This window comes from Phalacrocorax aristotelis, chromosome 9 (genome assembly GCF_949628215.1).
Source record: "Phalacrocorax aristotelis chromosome 9, bGulAri2.1, whole genome shotgun sequence".
NCBI classification, from domain to species: domain Eukaryota; kingdom Metazoa; phylum Chordata; class Aves; order Suliformes; family Phalacrocoracidae; genus Phalacrocorax; species Phalacrocorax aristotelis.
The window spans coordinates 26,679,801-26,705,231 of NC_134284.1; the positions used below are offsets into that span (position 1 = coordinate 26,679,801).

Below are 25,431 nucleotides of genomic sequence, written 5' to 3' on the forward strand. Positions count from 1 at the left end.
TTCTTATGCTACAAGGCCAATATTTGGGTATATCATCACAGCTCTTCTGAGCCTGGTCACTGGTGGAGAAAAAGAGCTCTTTCCATTACTTGCAGTTGTCGTGAATACTGGGATGGAACACGCCTCAATCAATCAGAAGTAGCTTATTTTGGTGAGCACAGCATCCAATAAATCCTTTTACAATCTGAGTGGTCTGAGTTAAAATGTACAACAGTCTTGAGAGCTGGATCCATCTCCTCCAGAACTCCCACCAGTTACCAGCTGTTGAGCAGTGACAGTGCCTTTTGAACCAGGAAGCTTTTCCACAGCTTACTGACCTGCCATGTCCTTCCACTCAGGGAGAGGAACTGGGGCCTCTCACGACCAAGATGCCGCTGCTCTGGCCTGCAGACTTGAGTCAGTCTTCAGAATTCAAACTTTCAGCCCTTTTGCTGACCACAAACTCTATAAACTTCTGGAGAGAGGTGGATAAATGAGGCTGGTATGACCTCTTGGACTTTTATCCCAAAGTTTAAGGAGGACCCCAAATTCTCCTGTTAACCCTGTTTGCACATGCCCCTACTTCTATCAAAATACCCCACAGTGAGCAGAAATAGAAGAGGTATTTCTGTGCACAGGAGCAGTGAAGCAACCAGCTACAAGCAGTTCAGGGCACAGCAAATGCAATCCCATCACATGCTCCTTCATGGGCCTCTCCCAGCACTGCAGGGAGCTCAGCCACCATGGTGGCATCCTTCCTCATCCCCCTCCGTGAGCTATTGCGCACCCTGTTTCCCATCCCAGGTGGGAAAAGCTGCTGGACAATACCTCACCCTGGCTTTCCAGTCCCACACTGAGAACATTTTCTGACTCTTGAGCTCCAGTTCACACAGCTCTCCTGGGGCTTGTATGCCTCACCAGCTCCAGGAAATGGTCCCTAAATGCCTCACAGAGGGTGACAGGGTGGTGCCTGTTCACTCAGGGGGCTCCTGCCAAACACCTGCACCCAGACCTGCTGCTTTCCTATCATCAAAACATGCACAGCTGAAATTACTTAGGACAAACAAGTTAAGCTCATGGAAAATCCCACAAGAAAACAAATAGTTCCCCTGTCTGGTAATAAAGGTAATTAAAACAAACTTGAAAAAAAAATCTCAAATACCATTCAGTGAATAAGCATATTGAATTCATGGATTCCAGGAAGAAAACCTTTACCCCCATAACAATCTGCTTCTTGTCACACCTTTATCTGGCAAGGAAGCATAACAGCTATTCTGCACACTGAAAGAGGAAATTAAAATTTCACTTCAAAAATAATTTCCTTATCAACACCTCTTGTTTATAGTCCCTTCATTTTTACAGGTAAGACAAATCTTTCATTGTCTTGTGCAAAGGATTCACAACTTTTTTTTTTTTTTTTTTTAGCAGAGACACATCCCTTTCATAGGCCTCTGCCCAGCTATATTTGGATATTAAGACTGCTAGTGAGAAAGTCTTCGATGCTCAGTATAGAAGAGGTGAACAATCCATGAAAATTCACTGTTCAAATTTAAGGAAGCATCTGCAAAATTAAGTTACAAATCTCTGAAGTACACCCTTCTTTTAAGTGTAGGTTGCAGCTGAGAAACATATTGTGCATATTATGGAAGTTAAGCGTAAAATCCCGATTTATCAAAATCACAGACTTAAGATAGCTTCTTAGATAGCATAAACTATAACCACAGAACATCAGTGTAGCCCTATGCAATACACTCTGAGTAGTTACAGACCACAGAAAAATTTCCATGCAGCACTGGTATAACTTGGTCAGACACTGCCCAATATTATATAAGTAAATACAAGGTGTCAGTCTCAGAAATCAGGCTGCATAGACAGGCAAAGCGAACTGCAGTGATAGGTTTGTTTCAGGTAAATAAGGGCACCTGAATGATAATACCTAAGCTCTAGATTTTTAATTTAAGGCTCCTTATTCCCCTGTCCGATGGCAGAATTGCCCTGACCCCGCTGAGGTTAACTTACAGAAGCTAAAGACAAGGCTCAGCAACAGAACTAACTATGTGAATCTACTTTGGATCCCACAAAGATAATTCTGTACAGACATTTACACAAGAAGACAACCAAGAATGCCCGCAGATTTGCAGCTACAATTTGATAACACCAGCTGAGCATCGGATTCCCTTGGGCTTTACCACTTTGCACGCTGCAGGAGTCTCCTACAGTCAGGGCCTCCTGTGTTAATCTAGGGGTGAGACAATGGTCTCATAAAACAATAGCGCTGCTGCTGAGCCAAATGCAAAGACCCCCTGAATATTTTTTAAAAAGTTTCAGTGGGTCTGAGACATCTGTCCCTGAGCCACTTCCCACTGCAGATTCGCAGCACACGTGGGGACAGACACCCCTGCATCCCGCAGAGATCACATAACTGAGGACATGAGAAGAGAACCAGCTCCAAGGTCCTCCCTGCCTCCAGAACAGCATCTTCTGCTTTCAGACAGCCACAAATGCTGTCTGCCTGGCCGTGCCTAGAGCTACGTGTGTGTGTAACCCCTGGTCCATGCTGGCTTTCCTGGTGTCTTCCAGGAAGCATGTCCCATTGCCTCCTGCTCAAAAGGATCATTGGATGCAGCACCAAGCTCAAGTCCAGCTGCACCATGCTGCTGCAAAAATGGCTGCAACTGCAGATGGCAAACCTTTCATCTCCTCTTCATATTGCCATTGGAGGAGGAGATGAAGCACAGAGAATGTTACTGCACTTCAGGGCCAAAACTCCCACATTTCCAACGATTTTCAGACTGATGTGGCACCCGATATTTCTGTCTCATGATGATGGTTGTTTCTGGCCACCAGTTGTCAAGTAGCAACAGGACACAACCGCTGGGCAATCCCAGAGGGGGACCCTCCGCCCAGCTCAGCTGCAGGATGGCCTGAGATGAATCAGTGTTTTCCAGAGACCAGACACCATGGGTTTGCCCATCAGGGTGACCCCGCCACTTCTGCTTCCTGTTTTTGGCAGATACTGTTGGAGGGGAGAGTTTTTCCCTGCTACCATGGTCTTTTTGGGGAGAAAGTCCCAGAGGGGAAAGCAGTGGCCCTGGCAGGCAGGATGCCTGCTGAAAGGCACAGACTGGGAGAAGGATCTGCTCTTCAGCACCTGCCCACTGAGCCAGGTGCCTCCTTCCAGCACAAGCATTGGCCCCAGACCACATCTGCTGCTGGGGCATGCCCCCATGCTGGACCTGCATAGCCCCTCCCAAAGTTGTGCAGACACACACGTGCTGAGTGTGGGCATCAGCAGCGCCATGAAAGCTCAAGGTTCACACTCAGCTCTAAGTCTCTGGACCTTTTTTTTGCATTTTGTATTAGATCACAGCTATCAGATGCGGAAAAGAAATTGCTCAGGGCAGAGTGACCAGACACCAGGACCTGGCCAACCCCTCCCTGCCCCACAAGAGCTTCCCAGGAAAGGAGAGAGGAGGTCAGGTTCTGCGGGACCACAGTATATTTATTTTCTGTCTGCAGGGTAGCTGCTTCAGCCCAGATCTCACCCATGTGGATGCAGAAGATGCTCCGCATTAAGGCTATCTAGGCAGGGGACAGCACAGCCATGGCAGACTTCACAGATCCTTTCTAATAGCCCCCCACAGCCATTGCTGTTACCCAGCCATCCTCTAGTGATCCTGTGCTGCAGCAGCACACATGCTTCCCCAGTGTAACTGGCTCACCACACCTCCACAGCCAGGGGTGTGGGTGCCTAGGAAATTGGGAAGACCCTTCTGCAAGGTTCAGAGGCTTTGGGGTGAGGAATTAAGCCTGTGTCTTCATTGAGGCACGGACTCAAACCATCATACTGAAGGTGCTTGATGATATTAGTGTCTCCTGGGAGCATTGCAAGCCCCACTCCAGGAAAGCCACTTCACCTTGGGCACAGTGCAGGACCCTGATACGGTAGGTTCATCGCTGCATGCAGGTTCATGTGCCTCATCCGTGCCAGCCTGCCCGTGGCAATGCCCTGCTCAGGGACCACAGCTTCTGGAGGCATCTGCTCCATCCCTAACGCTGGCTTTCCAAGGCTGCAATGAGGGACAGACACATCGTATATACAAGCCCCTGGGGCATGTGGCCTGGGCACCCCATCCACCCGTCCATCAGGGCGTGACGCTGGCGCTCAGCATCTCTGCAGGGACCAACCTGGGGCAGATGCGGGCACCACTGGGACCAGCCAACCCCCTTCCGCGGGCACTTCACCGTCGGAGGGGATTTCTCGCTTCCCTTTGGCTTGAACCCATCTTCGGAGGGGAGGCGCAGCCGGAGTTTCCCAGCCCCCGGGCTCCCCGCGCCGCCGGGTCCCCGCCCCCGCGCCCTCCCCTTATAGCCGGGCTGCCCCGGGGCCCCGCAGCCAGCGCCGCCCGCCGCCCCGCCAGCCCGCCCGGAGCCGCCGCACAGTAAGTCCTTCGTGCCGCCGGTCCGTGCTGCCGAGCTCGGGGCTTTCCCCTTCCCCGCCGGGCCCGTGTCTGTCCCGCTTCTCCCGCGCCTCCGCCTCCCTCCCGGCTCACTCGTTGCACGGCTAGGGAGCGTGAAGGCTCTCTTGTCTCTGGGAGAGGGGAAACATAAGTGGAAGGTGCTAAAGGATGGATTCCAGGACAAAGCGACAGATTTCAGCCCGACCTTGTAATTACCAGAATAGAGAATAAAGTGAACTGCTGCGAGAAGGACAGCAGCTCCAGACGCATCCCAGGGCTGGGGGCCGCAAGAGTAAGTGTCTGGCAATTGCGTTGTGACAGCTGGGTCTGAATTTTGTTGCTCAGTCCCCAGGTTTCAGAGAATGAACACAGGCTGTGAGCCGTGACTCCTGTTACCCCACCACTACCCCCTTCCCTAAGACCTGGGCATAGGTCTTGGGCACCAAAGCATCCTAAACCCAGATCAGGCACCGGGATCCAGACTCATGTGGCAGTTCCCACCCCCTCCTCTTTGTCTCTGTTCAGAAGGAAGTGGTTTTTTCCCAAATCACAGGGAAATAATTGGATTATTATTCACTCAGCCTGACTGCACTGGGGAAAGACCGTTTCAGTGCCTGGACCCCGTACAGTCCCAGGCAGCCTCTGTAACCTGCACCCTGCTGCAGTCACTGTGCCAGGCTGGCATGTTTCTGCATTGCCATGCTCACCGTGTTGTGACTGTTTTTGTCCCAGTCAGGGAATTCCCACTGCCCCTAGGACATGCCTTTTCCCACAGTGCTGAAGACCCTGTTGAAATTCCCCCCCATCCTTGGGCAGCTATCCCACATCTACTGCGTGAGCTCCTCAGGCGCAAATTGAAGGGTCCAGCCTCAGGGTTAGGATCCTTGGTGCGTTTAAAGTAGGATTTCTTCTTGAGGCTTCTCCAAAGTAAGTCTTTCTGTGACTGGAGCATATGACTGATCAAGAAGCCATGGTCCCTTGCCATCACACCCAAGTTCAGAGCAGAAAACCTGAAGAAACATTCATTCTCCAAAGCATTCAACTGCCTGCCCCCACTGAGGGAGGCTGAGGCTTGCCAATTCCTACACAGCTAATCAGAGGGGAGCAGAAAGCTTTGGAAAACTTGGGTTTGGGTTTGCTTCAGTCACTTTTTCTGTAAAAAGAGGCCTGGAAACCAAAGAGTCTGAATGCGCCAGCAGAGGCAAGCACTGCAGAGCTCGTTGACTGGCTCCCAGAGAATTTGTGTATCTTCTTGGTCACTGTTAGCTCTAACTGTGAGCTTTGCAAACTCCAAGTTTGAATGCAGGATTTGGCTTTGGGAATAGTAATAGGAAAACAAAATCCTAGACAGCAGCAGCTGGTTTCTCTTTCAGCAGCAGCATTTTAAAATTATGCTGCTCAGATTTTAAGCAAGAAGAAAAAGGAGCATATTACAGTGCATTTTCTCTGCTTTTTGCCAATAACAACATATATGCATAATTTTCTCTTCTCTTCTGCTGTTTGAAAAATTCTCACTAACAACAGGAGATGCTGGTTTACAGGGCTGTCTTCAGTTGTGCTTCAGTAATTTAGAGAAACCAAATTTTCATTTAAAAATTACCAAGGCACTGTGTAGCTCTATCTATGCTGTTCTCAGACAGGTGATAACATGATTTAATGCCAGTTTAAAGCACCTCGCACCAGGTGAGATGCCCTGGGATCCTCTACCTGGTCTGCCACTGCCATTCCCCTAGGTGCCTTGGGTCCCCTGTCACCCCCAGCCCCACGGGGTGTCTGGCACTGCTAAGGCACATGGATCGAGGCTCTGCTTCTGCCTTGCCTTCTTTGCTGGAGACATAGGTTCTGTTTCCCCTCAGCTTTTGAACCTATTAGGAGCAGAACTTGGCCACCCTCAGTGTGGTGCTGGATCACATGGGGTGGTGGGTGTCCTGTAGGGGTCCATGTACAGGAGTATGGTTTTGAGTGGCACAGTAAAATTTCAAGGTGGGGGTGCTGGTGGCCCAGCTCATCTATGGACTGTAATTTCCCAGGCAGAGCCACGTGGGAGCTTCCAGCTTTAGAACCCAATCCAGCTAACAAAAATTGGTAGGAAAACATACCATCTCCTAGGAGGGCTTCCCAACTTGCACAGATTGGGGCTGGCATCTCCACAGACTCTTTGCTTTGATTTATTAGCACCTTATTCAGGTGTCACTGCATAGGCTGAGGTACACTATACTCAGACTGGTCGCACTGCTTTACTGCTTCAAAAGATGGTTTGACCCAGTAGAATTTTCTCATGTGGGCAGGGGTGACCCCACTTCCATGGAGAGCGGCGGCGGGGGAGAAAAGGCTGATGGAAATGCAGAGAACAAACTTTGCTAAATAACTTTGGATTTCTGAGAGGCTATGGGAGAGTGGGGGATTTCCACTAAAATGAGACATAAATCCTTGTAACCTAGGATGTCAGCAGGCTGGAGAGGACTAAAAATCCAAACAAATGCTTGTTAATACTGGCAGCAGCCCAGGAAAAAGAAATCAAGAAAAAGATCGGCAAAAATTTCAAAATAGGGGTCATCAGTAAGTCTGTTCCCCTCAGGGTTCTCTGGCACGCCATGAGCCGTCCCTTGTGAATAAGCTCATTCTTAAGTGTGTGGTGTGAAGGCTGTTTCCTTTTTGAGGAGGGAAATGGGAAGCCACTGTGCCCAGAGATCAGGCTGTGTCCCTCTGTGTTGTGGCTCTGCTCCAGGTGTTTCCCTCGCCCTTGTTGCCCGCTCTGTAAAGGCTCCAGCCCAGGGATACGTGCTGTGATCAGCACTGTGTGGAGAGCTTGCAGCATCCCTCTCCAGCCACCCCAGTCATCAACAGCACTGCTGCCCTAATGGTACAGGCCCTCTGTATAGGGAGCAGAGGATGCTATGTGTGCTGTGCTGCTCTTCTGGTTGGAAACCATAAGCTGAATATACTACGTCAAAAATAATTGGACTCCTCCACGACAAACTACAGTGCCACATAATAATGAGGATGAGGATGACGGTAACAGTAAATTAGTGATAATAATGAGTTAGGATCTATGTCAAGTCTTGACCTTAAATCATTAAATTTCACAAGACTTGAATTTGAGCTCTGTGCCTGGGAAATGATTCAGCATTTCCCAAAGTGTTAACTGCTAAAATAATTTGGAGCCTGCTGGAGTTCTAAGAAGTTTTGATTTGTGAGCAGAACACAGGCATACAGGAGCAGCCTGTGGCCATCCAAGCCAGAGCTGCGCTCCTGGCATGTCCTGTCTGCCACAGTGAGCAAGTGTGGATGCTGGGGAGGCACAAGGAGCAGCACTGGTGCCCGTGGCTTCCAGCCATTACCCGTGCCACTTCCTTTTAGCCGAGTCTTTATTATAGAAAGTGGTTGTTTTTTTTTTTTCTATAAGAAGGTTTCTTACAGGAAGCTTCTTACAGGTATTTCTTACAGTAAGTGCTTGGTCATCTAATGATAAAGAGAATAGATAGAGGGGGAGTTTTTGCCATAAGTGACTGATGTTTCAAGTGGCTGCATTTCAAGGCAGAACTGGGAGCTAGAGTTTGCTGGTGTTTCCTGCTGCAGATAAAAACATATGCAAGCCAGCAGCCTCAAACAGGTAAAAGCTGGGCAAGCATTCAAGCTGGCCAAATTCGAGTAAGCATGGTAGCTATTGCATTGACATCCTTACTCAGATGCTTAATTCTGTCGGTGTTTATTAGTTCAAGATGAAAAAGCACACCCTGACATGCCAGTATGGCCAACAGTTCTCATGCTGCTGATGTGCAGCCCCTGGGTGAAAACTCCGAAGCTGATTTTATCTTTCTTCTAATTTGGCTGTGAGACTTTTTTAGGAAGGGACATGCTGCAGATGATGGCTTGGTGCGCTGCACAGAAGAACTGCAGGGGCTCACCTGGGCTGCAGCCCCTGTCAGTATGTGCCCAGCTACCTGCTTCCCTCCTGGGCATCACCAGCCCCTGTGCCTGGCTCTTTCAGAGCACTACTGGGATGAAGTTCTGCCAGCTGTTAAAAACTAAGCTTTCGACCAGCCAAATCATTCCCTTATGGACTCTTAAGTGTAGTGTCATTTCAATGGTTTTCAAAGATAAATGACACTCATCTTAGTATTGAAGAAGAAGCAAAACCATTTTGAAATCCATGTTTCTGATCATCATTCATAAAAGCAAAAGATGCTGAAAGTCACCTTTGACTATAGGAAAGGGAAAGGTAATTTCTTTATTGTTCTTTTTGTTTTTGTTTCTAAACAAATTTCTTTGGAATAATAGGAGAGAGAGAAATGACTCAGCTGAGTCTGTGCTTGAACAAACAGGAAAGGGATTTGGCAGAATGAATATAAACATAGCATCGTATTGGGAAATGCAGGCCAGGAAAATAGCCTTAAAAAATTAGGAAAGTCCCAAATACTTACAGAGAAACCCTGTTACCGTGATATGTTTTTGTAATGGAAATGTAGAAAAAGGAGCTCTTCCTCCCAGTGTTTAGGATTCTAATGGGGCATCCTGACTTGAGTAGCCAGACCGAACTGCAAGGGTTTTTCCTCCCTCCCTCCCCAGTAAGTGTGCCAGGGGAAGAGGTAGGTGTGTGGCTCCAAGCATGGCTCGCTGCTGCTGGGCAGTTCTGGTGCTTGGGCCCCCTTTGCTCGCCCACACAACTGGCCCTGAGCCCTGGGGCATGAGGGCTCCGACACAACACCTCCAGCAGCCACCGCTGTCCCACTCAGCCATAGCAGCACCTTAAGTATAGCTTTGTGCTTCGCCCTGTGTCACAGACCACCAGTTTAGCTGAAAGCCAGCCAGATCATGCACACCCACACCCCTTTCTTTCCTTCCTGAATAAGTTTTCATCTTCATTATGTTTTAAAAGCAATAGGATTACTAATCCTGAATATGACCTGACAGACAAAACAGAGGAGGAGAGCTTTCAGCAGTGCCAGACTCTAACTGCTCTCTGCACCACCTGGCTCATACCACTGACTTGATGCCTCAAAGTTCTCCAAGCTGCTGGGATCCAGCAGGAGGAATCACAATTAAAACAAAAAGACACAGTCTTCCAACCAGTTTGCCCAGAGCTAAGTATCACAGTTTGTAGCAGCATGATACATATCAATAATATAAACTCAACAAGGGTATTGGAAGATCACCACATTGTGGCCTTATAACTGAAGCCAAATTCTTCCTTTATTTAGAGCTGAATTCCTCTGCCCTTACGCAGTAGAAGTAAGCCTGAGGGTTCTTCATACATAAGTGCACTGGTCTCCCAGAAAGTCACTTAAAATAAATGTTGTTAGAACAAGGATTGGAAGCTATGAGTCACTTTATTTACAATAATTACACAATTATCTAAATGAATATAATTATGCAAATAAATCTATAGCAATATATTAAGTTATACATGTACATAAATAATTCTACATATAAATTCTAAAAAGATGTTACAATGACGGATTTCTATCATTATTTGTAGTGCAGGTGTGTTGGTGGTAGAGCAGGACTCTGGTAGGATAATGCCTGTTTAAACAAGGCTAAACCACCCCAATCCTCGTTTCTTGTTCCTATTGCCCCTCAGCCAGGTGAGGACTGCTCTGGGCAGGCAGCAGCCCTGGTCACTAGCACCAGTTTTATAAGGCAGCTCTGGGAAAAGTCCAGTCTGGTTAGTCCCTGCTATCAGAAAGGTGTCCCCTCCACAACCCCATTTCACTAGCATTTTCTGGCACAAGCCATGGCCTGCACTACAGCCCCACATTTCAGTGTAAACAAATGACATGAAAAGTGCTCTCAGGTATCTGAAAACACCCAACAAGTTACACTGAAGTTACAATAAGCTGTGCTAAAGTTGCTTTATCTTGGGATGCCATAGTCACCCTGGGACAGTTTTGAAAATGAGGTTACGTAGACAGTGAGTGGGTTTGAAGAGTCTGAATACATATACCTCCCTGAGCTTATGTCTGCCACTGTAGAGATGTAGGTGGCATGTAGAGCGTTGAAGCTGTGCTTCTGACTGGGATTTTTGGGCCTAAAGTGATAAGCCTCATGATACTCGTATCAAGAGATACTGCTGTGCTTCCCACACTCCCATCCTTTTGACCATGTTTTTCACATCCCTGATGTTTCTGAACTCTCAGCCACCTTCTCTGGGAGCTCTCCTCAATAAAGCTAAGAATTTTATTACTGACTTAAATGGGGACACAGTTAAACCAGCAGGACTTTTGCTCAGCAAAGACTGGCACATACCTGGCTTGGTAGGCTCATCTCAATTTCATGCTGTACTTGCAAACTCAGAGTGCAGGTAGCTACATGGGTGCTTCCACAAACATATCTGCAGCCAACTGAGCAGACATCAGCAAAAACAGACCCTGAGGAAGGTGGGAATTCATTCCAATGTCACATAAAAGTATCAGAATTTTGTGGTTGCTTTGAATAGGCACAGGATGCCTGTCCTACCCACGCACATCATTCGTGTGCAGCATCCATGCTCACGTCCATATTCCCACAGCATCCCGTGGAAAAGCCCTACTTTCCTGTATCCAGGCAAGCTCGAGGTCTCAAATCAGAACATCTGAATCGCCCTTAAAATCATTGATCGATTTTTCTCTAAGTTATTTAATAGACCAGAGAGCTGCTTCCATCCTCTCCGTTACCTGAGGTGATGTTGCTCAGGAGCTCTCCTGCAGCGCTGTGCTCATACCAGATGTGTGTAGTGCTCTCCACACCTCCCGCACAGGGACAACTCATTCCAAAATTATTTTTTATTAACGGGAATACATCTTGCCACATTGTGCCATGGTAGTTTTCATTCAAACAGTTATAATCTGACCAGTTCTTTCTGAAATTTACAGGCTAGAAGGAAAATGATGAAAATGTTACCTTTTTTCCAAAGCGGTCCTATTGGAATACGCAATGGATCAGAGGGTTGCATTGGTGCAAACAGGCAGCTTGAAGACCCTTTGACATCAGTAGCTGAGCAAGTCCCTGCCTGTCCTGAACCTTCTGGAGAGGACATCTGGTCCAGGGACCAGGAGAAGATGAGTGAAAGGCCAGAGGCGGCCTGCAGACCCTCACGCGCATCTTCCATCACAAGCAATGGGAGCTGCACCTCTGCTGGGGACAGTCCTGAAAAAGGGAAGAAAGGAATAAAGGGAATCCTTACAAGTGCTCTTAAGAAGATGAAAAAGAGCAAGCCACCCAGTGGTAAGTGCTCCTCCATCTTCCTTGCAACACCTCATAGGCCATGGTTATTTCTAGAGGGCCTGCACGAGGTGGAGACTTGTCCCTTTGAGAAATAGGGCACTGACAGATTAAAGTGACCTGGCCAAGTAGCCTTGGGAAACATGGGCTGAGGGGGGACATGACCTCAGGTCCTGGTCCTTTGGTACCAAGGGCACACTCCTTGAGGAACTGCCAGTTTGCGAGTTTTCTGTCCAAAATGAAATTTCTTTCTACCTCTCATGGCGGCACAGAGATCTGTGGGTGGGTAAGAAACTAAGGCATACTTCTCTGCTCTCTTCCTTCGTGAAATCTCCTGTGAAATCTCCTCTTCCCCCACAGACAGCAGTGAGCAGCACACATAGATCTTTCCCAGGGCTGATATATGAATTTACAGCTCCTCCAGCTGTGGGCACCATCCCTGCAGAGTGCTTAGAGAGATAGAAAAATACCTGCTCAGAGAAACCCAGAACTGGAAAGTGCCCCTTGGCACTTCCAAGGCTCACCTGCCATCTGAGGTGATGTATCATGTTACCTAGTTCATAAACTTAGCAAGCTGTACCTAAAATAAGTTCATTTTTTAGTCCTACCTCCTTTACTGGGAGACTTTTCCAAAGTCTCACTGTTTTAGTGCATATTATCTCATTTCCAGGCAAGCCTTTACCTGGCCAATTGGCTTCTCCTTCTCCATGTGTCAAATGTTTTCCCTAACTGGTGTCTTTTGGTTTTGGCCTTGAATTTGCTCAACTAAACAAACCAAGTCTACTGAAAACAGGCCCTTGATGCCCCTGTTCTGACTGCTGCACTGCCCCATTCCCAATGTCTTTTTTTTTTTTTTTTAATAAAGCAATCAGAATTGCAGAAAATATTCCAGATGAGATACCACCAATGCCTGGGACAATATGTTACCATTTTCCTATCTTAGCTGGACATTCCTTACTGGACACATCCTGTGGTCATATCTGACATTTTCACCATCTTCTCACAGTAATGATTCACTAATTCTCCAGGCATCTCTCTTCCTCCTCCAACTCAAGCTGATTCACATCCAGCTTGCAGCAGAAAATCCTATTCGTTGCTAGGTAACTTTTGTACTATTGAAATTGTGTCTTATACTTTGTGCTATCAAATTTCAGCCCTTTTGCTATTCAAGTTATCCCATTGTTCCTCTATAATACACCAAGCCCTCAGTTTTGATAATGTGTCTGAACTTTGTGTAATCAGCAGATGCCAACAAGGCACTCCCAGCTTTTGTGCCACAGTCTCGAAGGAGAATATGAAGCAAGACGAGTTTCATGAATAACATAAGCTTTCTCCACCCAGGGTTTTCCATACAAACCTTACACACCTAAGAAAACTTATTTTGGGATATAACTCCTCCAGTTAACTAATGATTCCCCAGATTGTACCATATTGAATAACTGGCTGTACTTCAGATAAGATAGTTCAATTTAATTTATCTTGCCTGCTAAATGTGTCCTCCAAAACAATTTCACAGGTCAGATTGTGCCAACCTATTTCTGGAAAAGCCATATGGTATTTCCTTTAGCACATCTTATCTAGCTACATCTTTCAATCTACATTTTTTAATAAAGCCATGCTTCTTACTTGAGGTCATATTAATGGGAAGGGGGATAATAAATAAATAAATAAATAAACCTCCACAAATCTAAATTTTGGAAAAATGATGGGTAGCGCATGAGTGTCTGTCCATATGAAACACACTGGTGCTAGGTATTCAAATGTCCATTGCCCCAGTTAGAAGCAGGCTAGAAGTAATCTGATCTTTAAATGAACACAATTTTCTATATGGTGAAGGAGCCTAAGATCTCGCATTACAGAAATACAAACATTTTTTTTTTCAAAGTATTCCAGAGCCATCACTTCATATAAAATATAAATTTAAATCTTCGCTATTGGGTAAAGAAAGGCTGTTCTTTTTCACCAGTCAAACAAGTCATTGATCTGCTTGAAGAGCAAAAGCTTTTTGATGCCGCTCAGCATCTAATTGTCCTGGAGAAGAGCCTGTCTAGCAAAAGTGAGGAGGGACTGAACGCCAGCCAGCAAGACATCGAGTCCCTCTACGAAGTTCTGAAGCACAAAGTCTTCAGCATCTTGAAAGACTCCCTATTGCTAGCAAAAACAAACCCAGAACTGCTGCAGCAGGCAATAGAGGCACTGAAGGAGCAGGAGAAAGAAGATCAGAACTACATGTCGGAGAATCCACCTGACCAAAGCATGCAATTTAGACCTAGAAAATGGAAAGAGCTTTGGATGGCTACAGTAAAGGAGTCAGTAGAGACTCGAATGAAAGACACAAGCCATACTCCTAGAACTGAGAACCTCTCTACAGTTGGTCAGAACCTCCTGCACATGGGGAAGACAATGAGAGAAGATTTGACAGTAGTTGTAAAGTACATGAAACAGCTTTATCCTCCTGAGTTTAATGTGTTCAGCACATATGCAGAACTCTACCACAATTATTTTGCCTCCCAGGCAACAAAAAATGCTGAGTCTCATCTGGAAGACAAGGATATTTACCTCCTCCTCTCATGGGTGCACAGCATTTATCCAAAGTAAGTGAGGCTTTTACACATGTTTATCCCTGGTGATCAACACAGGTTTACTGGCTGCAAACCAGACATTTCTTTGATTTATGAATCGGTATCACTGCCATGCAATCTGGTACCTGGCTAGGTTTTAGTGTCACTGGCATCGTGCTGCTGTACACCAGTTGGCCAGGACAGCTGGAAGGGACACGCTCAAAGCTGCTAGACTGTAAACCAAGGGCTCACCCCACCATTCAGGGTTCTGGGCAACAGACATGCACACAGATATTTAGGGCTTCACTTGTGGCGTAAATTGGGCAGACTCATTGCCCTGATCTCTATTCCAGTTGCAGACCTGAACTCATTCTTGGAAAATTTGGAAATTTCAGCCCTCTGGACCAGAGGGCAGACAATAAATAGAACAACATGAGATGCAGTTGTTATTGCTTAGGCATTACCCACAGTCTGTGCTCTCCTTTGGGTTGGGAAACCAAAGGGTGCGCCCCTGTGAGAGGACATCATCAGCCAAGGGTCACCCTTCATCCTCGCAAGCCTTATATGTTATAACACTGAATATATTACTTGTTGTGGCTTATAGTACTGGATAGAGAATCGAGGGCTCTCATTTCTTAGGTGAAAACCAGTAAATACAGCAGCAGTGTTTCTTCTGCTGTTTTAAAACCAGTCAACCTTCGCCTCCACTTTTTTTCCTCATGTTTCACTGATGGGGTATAATGAGTCACTGTTGATCCTGGAAGTTTTCCAGAGCCAGTGCTGAGGTCTAGGTCAGGGTATTCTGGCCTGAACCAGTGTGTATTTGGAAATCCTGCGAGGAGCAGGGCTCAGGCAGAGCTGCGCAGCCCGGTGCTGGGGAGGGTGTTGGCCAGGGCAGCGGCTGCTTTGCAGAGTGTTCCCAGAGGCCAGACCCAGGTGGCTGCTCAGGGACCACCTCCCTCCACAGCCAGCGGTGAAGGGAGCAATGAGGAGGAGGAGGATTGCACGACAGCCTGGCCCCAGCTTCCAGCATCATATCAGAAACATCCTGTGTGCGGGAAGCATGGTGGTGTGTCCCCATGGACCTGGGTCACGTGCAAACACAAGAATCAGGCGATGCTCAGGGTTATTCTCTGCAGCTCCAAATGGAGACGCTGTCCAAATCAGCCCTCCTACAAGCACTGGCCTGAGCCCCCCACGGCTGGCAGGTCCCTGCCCTCAAAGCTGCTCAGGAGCACCTAGCTTAGCCAGCATGTGGTGGGGACATGACGACAGGGTATGAAACTGCCTGCTCTGTTCCCAACTAGCCACAAAATGCCAGCTTTTCATCTGATCACCTCTCTATATTTATGGAGAGAGGCTGTGTCCTGGGACTAGTCCCTTCTGCTGCTTTGGGTTCCCCACACTCAGCGCAGTGGCCAGTGCTCAGGAGCTCAGCATAACATGACTCCATGCCCCTTGGTTGCTCAGGGTTCCACCCTCACAGGTCCCACCACTGGCACAGATTCAGCTCCTCCAGGTCCTGCCTGGACTAAGGACAATATACCTTTCCATCTGCTTTTTCACCGATAACCTAAAAAAGTGTTAGTGATTTGCATCAACAGCTGTCTTGAATTACACTGCCCTTAGAAAATGATTGTTTGGCTTTTTCATTCCAGAGATATGAGAAAAGAACATGTTTTAGCAGAAGAGTTGGAAAAACTTAAGCTTGGAAGCCTTTTGCCATCAAGTCTGAGCAAAGAGCTTGAAAGGAAATACCTTGACAGCGAAGAGGTGAGAATCTGTTCAGCCCCTCCTCTCACTGTGACTGCTCCCATATGACTCCTCAGAGGCACTCTGACTTGTCCTGCATGCACACTTCTCAGCTGTGAGTCACGCACCCTTCCAGAAGGAAGCAAAAGCAAGAATGCTTCTTTTCAGGGGACAGGCAGGCTTTCTGCTAGATGGGGCTTGCAGAGCAAAGTTCTGCTTAGCCCGCCCTTCTGCCCTGGGAGCCCTCAGAAAAGAACCTCTCTGTTCTTGCAAACCTATGGTAGGAAGGTGGACAAAAAATCCAACAACAGATCTTTGTGGGTAGCTTTCCAGTTTTCCACTAAATCCCCAGAGGAATTTATGCTCCTTCTCACAGATGATGGATTCAGCATTACTTCTGGTCTCTGCAGCAGTGCCAGACCTTGGGTGAGCACAGAGCATGCATGTCTGGTCTTGAAAAATCTGTCTCTTTGATGGAGAATAGCCCGGTCTGCAGAAAATAACAACTGCTCTGGTGTTTGGATCACTCTTGCCTTAATGGAAACAAGAAGCAACTTTTACAGTACTCCCATAGCTTAGTGTTTCTGGCATTTGGGGCTGGAATTCCTGGAAAATGAGATGACAAGTTCCAGGTTTAGCTGTAGCCTATAATGGTTTGCAGATGGGAGAGATGGGTGTGAGAGCTGCAAAGTACATGAACAAGGCACTTGCTGAACAAAGACAGACACCACCACTGTACAGACCATCTCCAAAGCCTTGCTGCACAGTGTGCACGCAAGAGGGGTCAGAGCAGAAGAAACCTGAGAACACTTTGTTTCACTCTCCGGTGCTCATAAGACCTCAGAACTGCTTATGAAAGAGGACTGCAAAACCAGGCCCAGAGGGTGGCACTGAGTGTTACGCGCAGGCAGTGCGTGGCTGGGGGAATTCGGGCTCTGGCAGGTGTAGCTGCCTGCAACCTTCCTAGCCACCAGTCCCCTCCCCTGCCCTCGAGATCACCACTGACGTGGTGGGGTGGTGGGCAGACATAGATCTTGATCTTCATTGCTACCCTGAAATATTCAACTCGCTGTTGCATAGGCAGATATTGTGAGGGGGTTGTCCTTGCTGCCGTGAAGCTGTGAAAAAGGCGTCTCCTAACAAAGAGCCTTTATTTCTCAGCCAAGGCTGAGGAAAAAGTCTGCTCAGCCAGAGAAATGGTGGGTGGGCGAGTAAAACCTGCATAAGGCAGGAACTGCTACATCCGCTTTGTGGTAAATGCTGTTGTTCTTCCTTCCCTAAAGGCTACTATCAAAAATTCACTCAGCAAATGTTTAGATAAAGAAATCCAAAGATGGAAAGAAGACAAAGAACCAGAGAAACTAAATGGACATTTTCAGAGTGAACTACTAGCAATATTTGTTATCCAGGTAATAAAGTTATATATTGAAAATAAACAACAGCATCCTGCCTGTATATAGGGTGTGAGACTAATGAGTCAATTTGGGAAAGCAAAAGGCCAAGTTGCTTGTGTAGGGTGGTAGTAGAAGTGGGTGGTATAGCAGAGCCCTAACACATGGTCTGGTACGGTCCCGGTCTAGCACGTGATGGAAACAAACTTCTCTGTAAGCAAAATGAGCAGGAAAGCTGCCTTCATTTCTCCCCGTGTGGTCTCTTCTGCACCCCCAGCCAAAGCCAAGCCATTAGGCACTAGATAATGTAGCAGGAGAGAGAAAAGAGACAGGTTTAGCCGAGCGAGGGAGCAGTGAAATGCTGTTGCCCTGCTTGATCCCAGGGAGACTTTAACAGGCAGAGCTTCTCCGAGCGCTCACATCCTTTCCCTGCGCTCAATGCTCTCCCTCCTCTGGCTGCAGAGGATTAGTAGAGTTTATTTTAAAAAAAAATAAACTTTCCATATATCAAGGTTGTTCTGCTTAAATTTTTTTAATGCAATCATATGACAACCAGCAAAAAAGGCAGAAAGTGTCACTTTCCTCTTTCTCATCTATTTTTATAGACAGTCTTTTAAGCTTCTTCTTCAACTTTCTCCCCATTTGAAAATGGGGTTCAAAATTGGCTTGAACCCATCAAATAAGTACAGCTGCTCTGCACAGTCCCTGGCTCAGTCCTGGGGGGGGATGCAGGAGAGCTGGGTGTACGTACCACTCCTTGCACTGGCTCAGCCACAGTGGCTGCTTCGCTGCCTGCCTTGGTGCCAGCAGCTCCAGCCACTGCTCCCAGCCTCTCCTCCACAGCACAAATGAGAATAAAAAGGAAAATAATACATAGAAGGAGCTGCAGCCTTTTTAACCAGCAAACCTGGCATTTTTGGAGCAGGCGGCATTTAAAATGGATCTTTTTTGTTTGTTAGAGTATCTACAGCGGCCAGAAGCGAGCCAAGGACATCAGCACGGCAGTGGGTGAGGAGCTGTCGCATCGCCTGTCAAAGGAGCTGCCTGCCTTCCTGAAAAGGTGCGGTAAGGCAGCGTCGGGCAGCAGGGCTGACAGCGCTGCCCGGGGCTCACACTCATCCACCTCTCCTCTTCCCATCTCCCCTCCAGCTACAAGGATGCTTTTGAAGACTTTAAGGAGAAAAGCAAGAAGCACAGATACTACAAGCCTATACTGATTGCAAATATTAACAACTGCTGGAATTTTAGGTAAGGGTCTGAAAGAAAAGGCTTTGCTTCTTCCTCTGCAGGCAATGGATAATAGTGTGATAGAGGAGAGGTACTCCAGAGTGGGCAGAGGAAGGTCCACCTGCCTGCAGAGGAAGGTTTGGAGACCTCTGAATTTCTCTCTAAATGTCTCTCTTGAGGACAGGTTATTCTCACCTTGCTGATATTTCCTTGCAGAGACTACACAGAGAAAAACATGGCAGAAAAGGATGACAATAAAGCCAGTATCCTCAGTACACTCAGCGACATTGAAAACAGCGGCTTTGATGTGCTGCTTCAACAACTGTTTGTCCAGCTGAAGGTACTGTATCCACGCCCCACACCCTCCTGCCCCATGGCCCAGCCTGTGCCAGTGCCAGGCATGTTCCTCACTGCGCTATCAGTTGCCCAAATGTCCGATTCAAATGCAGCAAAGTTCAGAAGGGCTGTGGGGCAGGTCACCTCTCAGCATCAGTCAGGAAAGTCTGAATCACCTCGCCTGCAGGTAAAATGGGTGCAGCTACATAGGCATGACTGTGCAGGCAAACATAAAACATGCTGATCACATCTAAGATATCTGCTGCAGGAGGGAGAGTCTCAACCTGCAACTGTTTACACGCCAAACACTAGGAAGCAATCACAAACGACACGAACAGCAATTACGCAGCTTTTGGCTTCTTCATAAAGGCAGCCTGAAAGGCACTTCTGGTTTCAGTCCTTTATTTCCTTTTTTTTTTCCTTTTTTTTTTTAATATAGATATAACACAGGCTTTTTAAGTTAAGCAAGTGTGGTGGAGGGGAAGGCATAGGAGTCAGAAATGTTCAGCCACAATCTTTCCTGCCTTCTCTGTAAGGCCTTTTGGAAGGCATCTGACAGAGCAGGGGAGCTTTTTTATTTTCATATTTATTTACTGTAGCCAAGAAAAATTGTGACTGAAAACATCTCATAATGATTCATTTTTTTCCCTGATGGTTCCATAATTCTCTAAACAGAAAAGATGGTGTGGACAACACATTAAAAATGTGGAAATAAAAAAAGCATCTCCAATATGAGCCTTTCAAGCCCACAGCCTCCTTTATCATGAGGAACCAAGAACAGGGCACAAACCCAATACAGTCCCCTCTTCCCCTGGCCCTGTAAGTTATTGTCACACGTCCCTGCACAGGACTGCACCCCACGCTGTCGCTATGTAGGATACTGTACATATAGAAATGCTAAATATATGTATGCATGGAATTTGTTTGAGGGAACTAAGCAGATTTTCCTTTTTTCAGCCAATTTATAAGAAGTTTACAGAAAATAAGTGGGACTCCAGCAATGAAATTATGAACGAGATCATTAACACCACCAGCAAACATATTTCAGACTTCCGGACCCTAAAGGACCCTTTCTACCATGTAAGTCCAAGATAAGTATCAGAGGGATTCTGGGATGCCAAGGCTGCGTTTTAAGCTCTGATCCTCTGTGACTGGAGTTGCCTCGACCTGCATTAAGCTGATGCTCTGGTCTGGTGTCAGAGAGCTCTCTCGGGTAGGATTTCCATCAGCATGCAGTTTACCTAGATTAGCCATATAAATCTTACTCTTCTCCAGCAGAAGCAGGCTTCTGTAGCTCTGCTGCAGTGTTTACAGAGAAAACCACCCTTGCTGTAGAGAAAGTGCTCTAGGGATCACCCAAAATATGGCTTTATTTATGTATGGGTTTGGTTTAGCAACCTTGAAACATGGATACAATCGCATGGTTCTGTCTCATGGCTCCTCTGATTGCCCTAAGGACCAGAGGAGACGGATGCAACTGGGACAAATCCCAGATAACTGAGCCACAACCACATTTTCAGTGGTGCTGGATTATATATGAAACATCAACATATAAAAAAAAATCTTTGATTTCCTGCCTTTGTCTTTTTAGTAGCTGAAACAAAATTATGATATTTTGTATATTAGGGTGAGGAACAGGATGAATTCCTGTTCTCTGGAGCACTGCTACTTCTTCTCTAACAAGTTATCTTTTCTATGCCTTCAGTGCTTCCCAGAAAGAAACAACATTTGGAAATTCCCACATTTCATTAATTTGAGTACAAAGGAATCCTCAGCATCTAGGATGTCACATAACCAGTCACGGGGAGGTTGGCAACCAGCACTGTTGCTCAGGTGTGATCAGCAGCAGGCATTTGGTGGGGCATGTCTTACAACACCCAAGATGTTTTTGTCCTCCATCCACCCATGTTTTTTTTGTCCCCAAGCAAAAAATAGACGGGTCATCCCTCCTCTCCTTCCCAACAGGCTATTGTCGAGAAGATCCATGCCCGTTTGGTTAAAGAGTACATCGTGAGGCTGCTGAAGAGGAAAGTCTGCCTGAAAACTCCAGCACAACAGCAAAATCTGGCCCAACACATCTCCAGGAACGCTGCCGACCTGGAAGCCTTCTGCACCAGCAATGTACGTGAGTGCTCACTCTGTCCACACCAGCACAGAGCATGGGTACACTGAAAAACAGGAAAATAAATTTTCCAATGCCTCCCATTAAGCTTTCCAACTCAGCTTAATTTCCTGGAAGAAAGGACCGTAGGCAGAAAGAGGTCTTCAAGTGGCTGCAGGCAGGAAGGCTCCCCTGCCACCGGCCTGCCCTCCCCCAGAGGGAGAGTGATGACTTCATCCTCTTTTGTCCTGTAGGCAGTGGTTTCCTTTTGAAGATTTATATTAATAGGGTCAGAAGATTTAGCTAAACACTGCAGTTCTCCGGTTTCAGTAAAACTTACATGGAGTCTGGGTTTTAACTCTTTCCCTTCACCCTCGATTTCCCTCAATCTGCTGCTTTTAGGTCAGGCAGGGGCTGGAGTGGGCAGTGTGGGGTCTCTGGTACACAAGGGTTTCCTCCACCAGAGACACTTGCTTTTTCTGCATGGCTGAAACACCATTCTCTATCCTCTGAGATCACATCCCTCCTTTCACGCCTCTAAACTTACCTGCAAAAAAGGAAAGTCAAGCCCTGTCCTCCACCACCCCGTGCATGTTTGACAGGAGAAGGGACAAGCCTGAGCATCACTTGGTGTGGGCAGGAAGTCAGGCAGCCAGAGCCTTGGGATATCCAACAGCCAGATAACAGGTCCAGCTGGGGCTTTTACCTGAGTGGGCAGGGAAAGGATTTTGGCAATGCCTGGAGATGCTAAAGGCAGGGTTGTGTGTGGAGCTGGGAGAGAGCAGCACAGGCTAGTGCATTACCTTGTCCCTCAGACCTTGTACACACACCAGGCAGCATAGAAACACAAGGAAAAGAAAACACGATGGGAGGGAAGAGCAGAGAGAGTCTGTCAAGTTGGATGCAGAAACCTCAGTTTTATAGCAAACCCTACACCACTTGTGGAAGAGGATTAAAAACCACCACAAAACTAATCCAATTTCTCCAAGGCTGTAGCAGGCAATAACTGAACTAGAAACATCACTGAAAATAAGGAGGCACATAAAATTGCTGCTGTGTCCTTCCCCTTCACCATGAAACAGCCTCAGGAGCTGGATCGGTGGCACCCCTGGTGAAACACAGCTCCTGGGCTGGGCAGAGGTTTGCACCTCCATGATGCCCTGCTGACTGCTTCTTCTTCTGGCAGGGTTCTCAAGCCACGTGGCTGAATTCAGCGCTCCCCAAACTGGCTGAAATAATCCGACTTCAGGATTTAGGTGCTATTAAAATTGAAGTTGCAACACTTGCCACAACATACCCAGATATCCGGTAAGAGATACTGAAGCAGATTTGCAGGTACTCATATATAATTTTAACTGAGCCAGGAATGAGTATAGGTGAGGTTCATATAGCCTGAGTCTATAAAAATGGGTGGGGGCTGCCTGCCAGGCTGTGACAATTCCAGTGTCATTGGACACCAAAGTAAACTATTAAAAAAGGCCTATTTATATATTCCAAATTCTGGTCTGATTTTCTCCTTTGTCTTGGAGGTTCCCTACTCTACCCCAAACCTCCCAGGGCAGTGCTGGATCCCATGTAGGATCGCCAGATGCTGAGCTGGCATCTGCCGGGGACCTCAGCACCCACCACAGGTTGGGGGCTGCATCCCGGCACAAGGGACCCGGCACGCTGAGATGAGATCTGCAGGAGAAGATAACACCTGCCCATTTCTCTTCCACAGCAAAAGGCACCTGGAAGCGTTCCTGCACATCAAAGCCAATTTGTCACGTGGTGAACTCAAAAGCATCCTGGGCTACTTGGCAGACAGCACAGCATCCACGCCACCCGTGGTCCCGCTCTTCTCCAACATAAACGTGTCCTAGGCCAAGGCACCCCTTGGCACACCCTTGTGCCGGACTGTGGGCTATGCGGCAATGGAGACAGTCCCCCAGAGTGATGCACAGCACACACCACTGCCTTTTCCTACGGAAAGTACTTTGACCTAAACTGGTGCTCAGCATCTCTGTGGGAATCACTGTCCTCCACGCACAGCTGGGTAAAGGGGGCACCCATAGGAGGAGCAGTGCTTGCAAGGACTGGCGCTGCTCCTCGCAGCACTCACAGACTCCCTCCAAGATCTCCTGGGTACCACCACATTCTCTGCCTGGACACTGCCTTGGTGCTCTGACCTCTGTCTACCTCACAGGGTGCTGCGAAGGCCACGTCACTGACTCCCCAGCTAGCCCAGACTGAGCAGGCACCTTCTATGTAGCTTTTTGTCTTCTAAGGATATGGAGGGAAGAAAAAACTGAAGCCAAAATTTAGAGATGTTGGAAAAGGCCCGTGTGAGCATGCTTGAACCCCACCTGCCTTCCTCTGAGCTGGGCAGGGGTGGCTGCGTTAGGCTGATGGGAGAGGCACCAAGTTTCTGGTCAGGAGGAGCTGTCCCTCAGCCATACTGGGACTCCTGCTGTCCCACTGAGCTGCAGCACCCGCAGATCTGGAGCTTGGAGTGGCCCCGGCTGCACGCTCTGCCCCATACAGCAGCCCAGGGGCATCAGGGCTTCTGAACCAGCCCTGGAAGAGAGCCAGCTGGCCCCGCAGCAGCAGTCTGGCTAGGGCAGCGTGTGCTTCCTTCACCTCCATGAGGTGGGAGCACCCAACATCCCTGGCAGCCGCTAGCCCCTCTGCAGTGACCCCATCCAGTGCACCCTCACTGGAGTGGCACCCTGCTAACAGAGGGTTAGGAGCAAACCGCCTACTGCAGTGGGTCGCGTGGGCTAAGCACCAGCATCTAGTAAAGCACTTTGGAAACTACTTAAGCCCTCCTCATCAAGGAGGGGACTTTTCCAGACCCCATTTAACATCATAGGCTTTGAGTGGGTGGTGGAACTCGTCTCAAATGCCATTATAATGTATCAAGCATCCTGTATGCATCACCGTTTCCTTGCTCACTTTCTCCTCTTGCTGTGAGGTAGACATGATGTGAAAACGCAAATGGGTCTGTTGTGAAACTGTTTTGTTTTTACAGCCCAGTTTTTTGGGAAGCAAATCACTTGCCAAAACAACAATGTGTTTAGTTGAAGAGCTTTCCCTTCTGTTTTCCTTTGTTTCAAATTTTGTATCAGTCTGTAGAAAGTCAGTCCAGAAGGAAGACGCATAATGACTGTGCAAACCATATAATGTATTTATACGCGTATACAGTATATCATTGGTGTATTTTTGCATCCAATTTTATTTTCTCAGAGATATTCATTTGCAATGTTTATATTTAAACAGTATTCAAATATGCTAGAGAACTGACGCATTTATTCTGTCTCTAGCTGTTGTTTACTGCGTTGCCACATGTAGTCCTACGTACTCCTTCAAAGAGCCAATTCTTCCACTACTCCCAGCCTGCTCCAGTCAATGTGACCCACCAGTTCTGGGTACGGAGGGTCTTGCTGGACTACAGACAAGCTGGAGAAGCAAAGGCACACTCTGTTTGTGCTGTGTGTAGGCTCCATAGCTTGGCTTTCCTTAGTCTCTTAGGCAAGGACTATCATGTGCACTGTGTTTATGGTATCTGGTATAACAAGATCCAAAACATCAGCCTATAAGCACTACCACAGTCTCAATGCTGAATAATAAAAAGATATATATTTGCCATACGTCTCATCCTTACTGCTTTGGAGCCCCCATTCCTCCATCTCAGTTGTCTCCTCCTGTTCATACGAGTCTTTAGCAGATACAGAGCACCGGAATTCGGCCCCAGCCAGCCCTGCTGGCCCCCATTTACCCTCCTAGCAGCTGCTATCAAACCTGTGGCTTTGCTGCTGTCTGCGGTGAGACAGATGCAGCAGAGTCCTCTGCCAACAGGTTATGTGACAAAATTGTACACTGGGTGAAAAACAGTGCTTTGGTTTCAGTCTGCTGTCTAGCCATGGGTAGTGCAAATCTCCTTCCCCTTCCATAAGCACACTCACGCTCCCACAAAACCTCATATATACACATAATTTAAAATTACTTCTGAAAGTGCTGAGCACTCATGACAACTGTCACCTATTGTGCAACACTTTCTTTCCCAATTAGTGAAAGGTCATATTATTGCTATAAATCATTGCATTTTAACCTAGATATCTGTTAAGGGCCTACAGAAATGCATCATACAAGTGATTGTGCTGGTCTTTAAAAAAAAAAAAAGACTCCAGCTACATAAGTGCTTGAGGGAAAATAGTTAATCTATTTATATATCATAATTAGGATGGGTAGGCGAAAATGATTTTCATACACATTTCATAAGCCATAGGGAACTGTGTTGTGCAATTCTCTTCATCCTGCTATAAAAGCCCAGCTTTCAGCTCTAATGAGCCCACTAAACTAATATATTTATCTTCCTATATGACTCAACATTTACAATGGCATTTTTTTATATGTGGCATATTAAACATAACCGGGTACTTTCA

General features: G+C 47.2%; 1 protein-coding gene across 2 annotated transcripts; it reads left to right on the top strand.

Moving 5' to 3' along the window:
- Positions 1-1,452: 1,452 nt before the first annotated feature.
- On the top strand, positions 1,453-25,431 carry TNFAIP2 (TNF alpha induced protein 2). Of its 2 annotated transcripts, none has more exons than XM_075103980.1 (12): positions 1,453-4,421; positions 11,332-11,642; positions 13,606-14,233; positions 15,859-15,973; positions 17,236-17,361; positions 18,303-18,403; positions 18,493-18,591; positions 18,787-18,910; positions 19,864-19,986; positions 20,872-21,027; positions 22,194-22,315; positions 22,728-25,431. In XM_075103980.1, exons 1-12 carry the CDS (start codon positions 4,177-4,179, stop codon positions 22,867-22,869), a joined length of 2,292 nt encoding a protein of 763 aa, XP_074960081.1. In that variant the 5' UTR covers positions 1,453-4,176; the 3' UTR covers positions 22,870-25,431. The 2 variants fall into 2 exon arrangements, with proteins under 2 accessions (XP_074960081.1, XP_074960082.1); XM_075103981.1 differs by having other exon boundaries at positions 4,350-4,421; positions 11,291-11,642.

What these genes read in the sequence shown, in the direction of transcription:
- TNFAIP2 (XM_075103980.1), top strand. Translation starts at nt 4,177, where the DNA reads ATGCGGGCACCACTGGGACCAGCCAACCCCCTTCCGCGGGCACTTCAC. An exon ending in AAAGAGCAAGCCACCCAGTG is followed by an intron (nt 11,643 to 13,605) that starts GTAAGTGCTCCT and finishes CTTTTTCACCAG; the next exon opens with TCAAACAAGTCATTGATCTG. An exon ending in GTGCACAGCATTTATCCAAA is followed by an intron (nt 14,234 to 15,858) that starts GTAAGTGAGGCT and finishes TTTTCATTCCAG; the next exon opens with AGATATGAGAAAAGAACATG.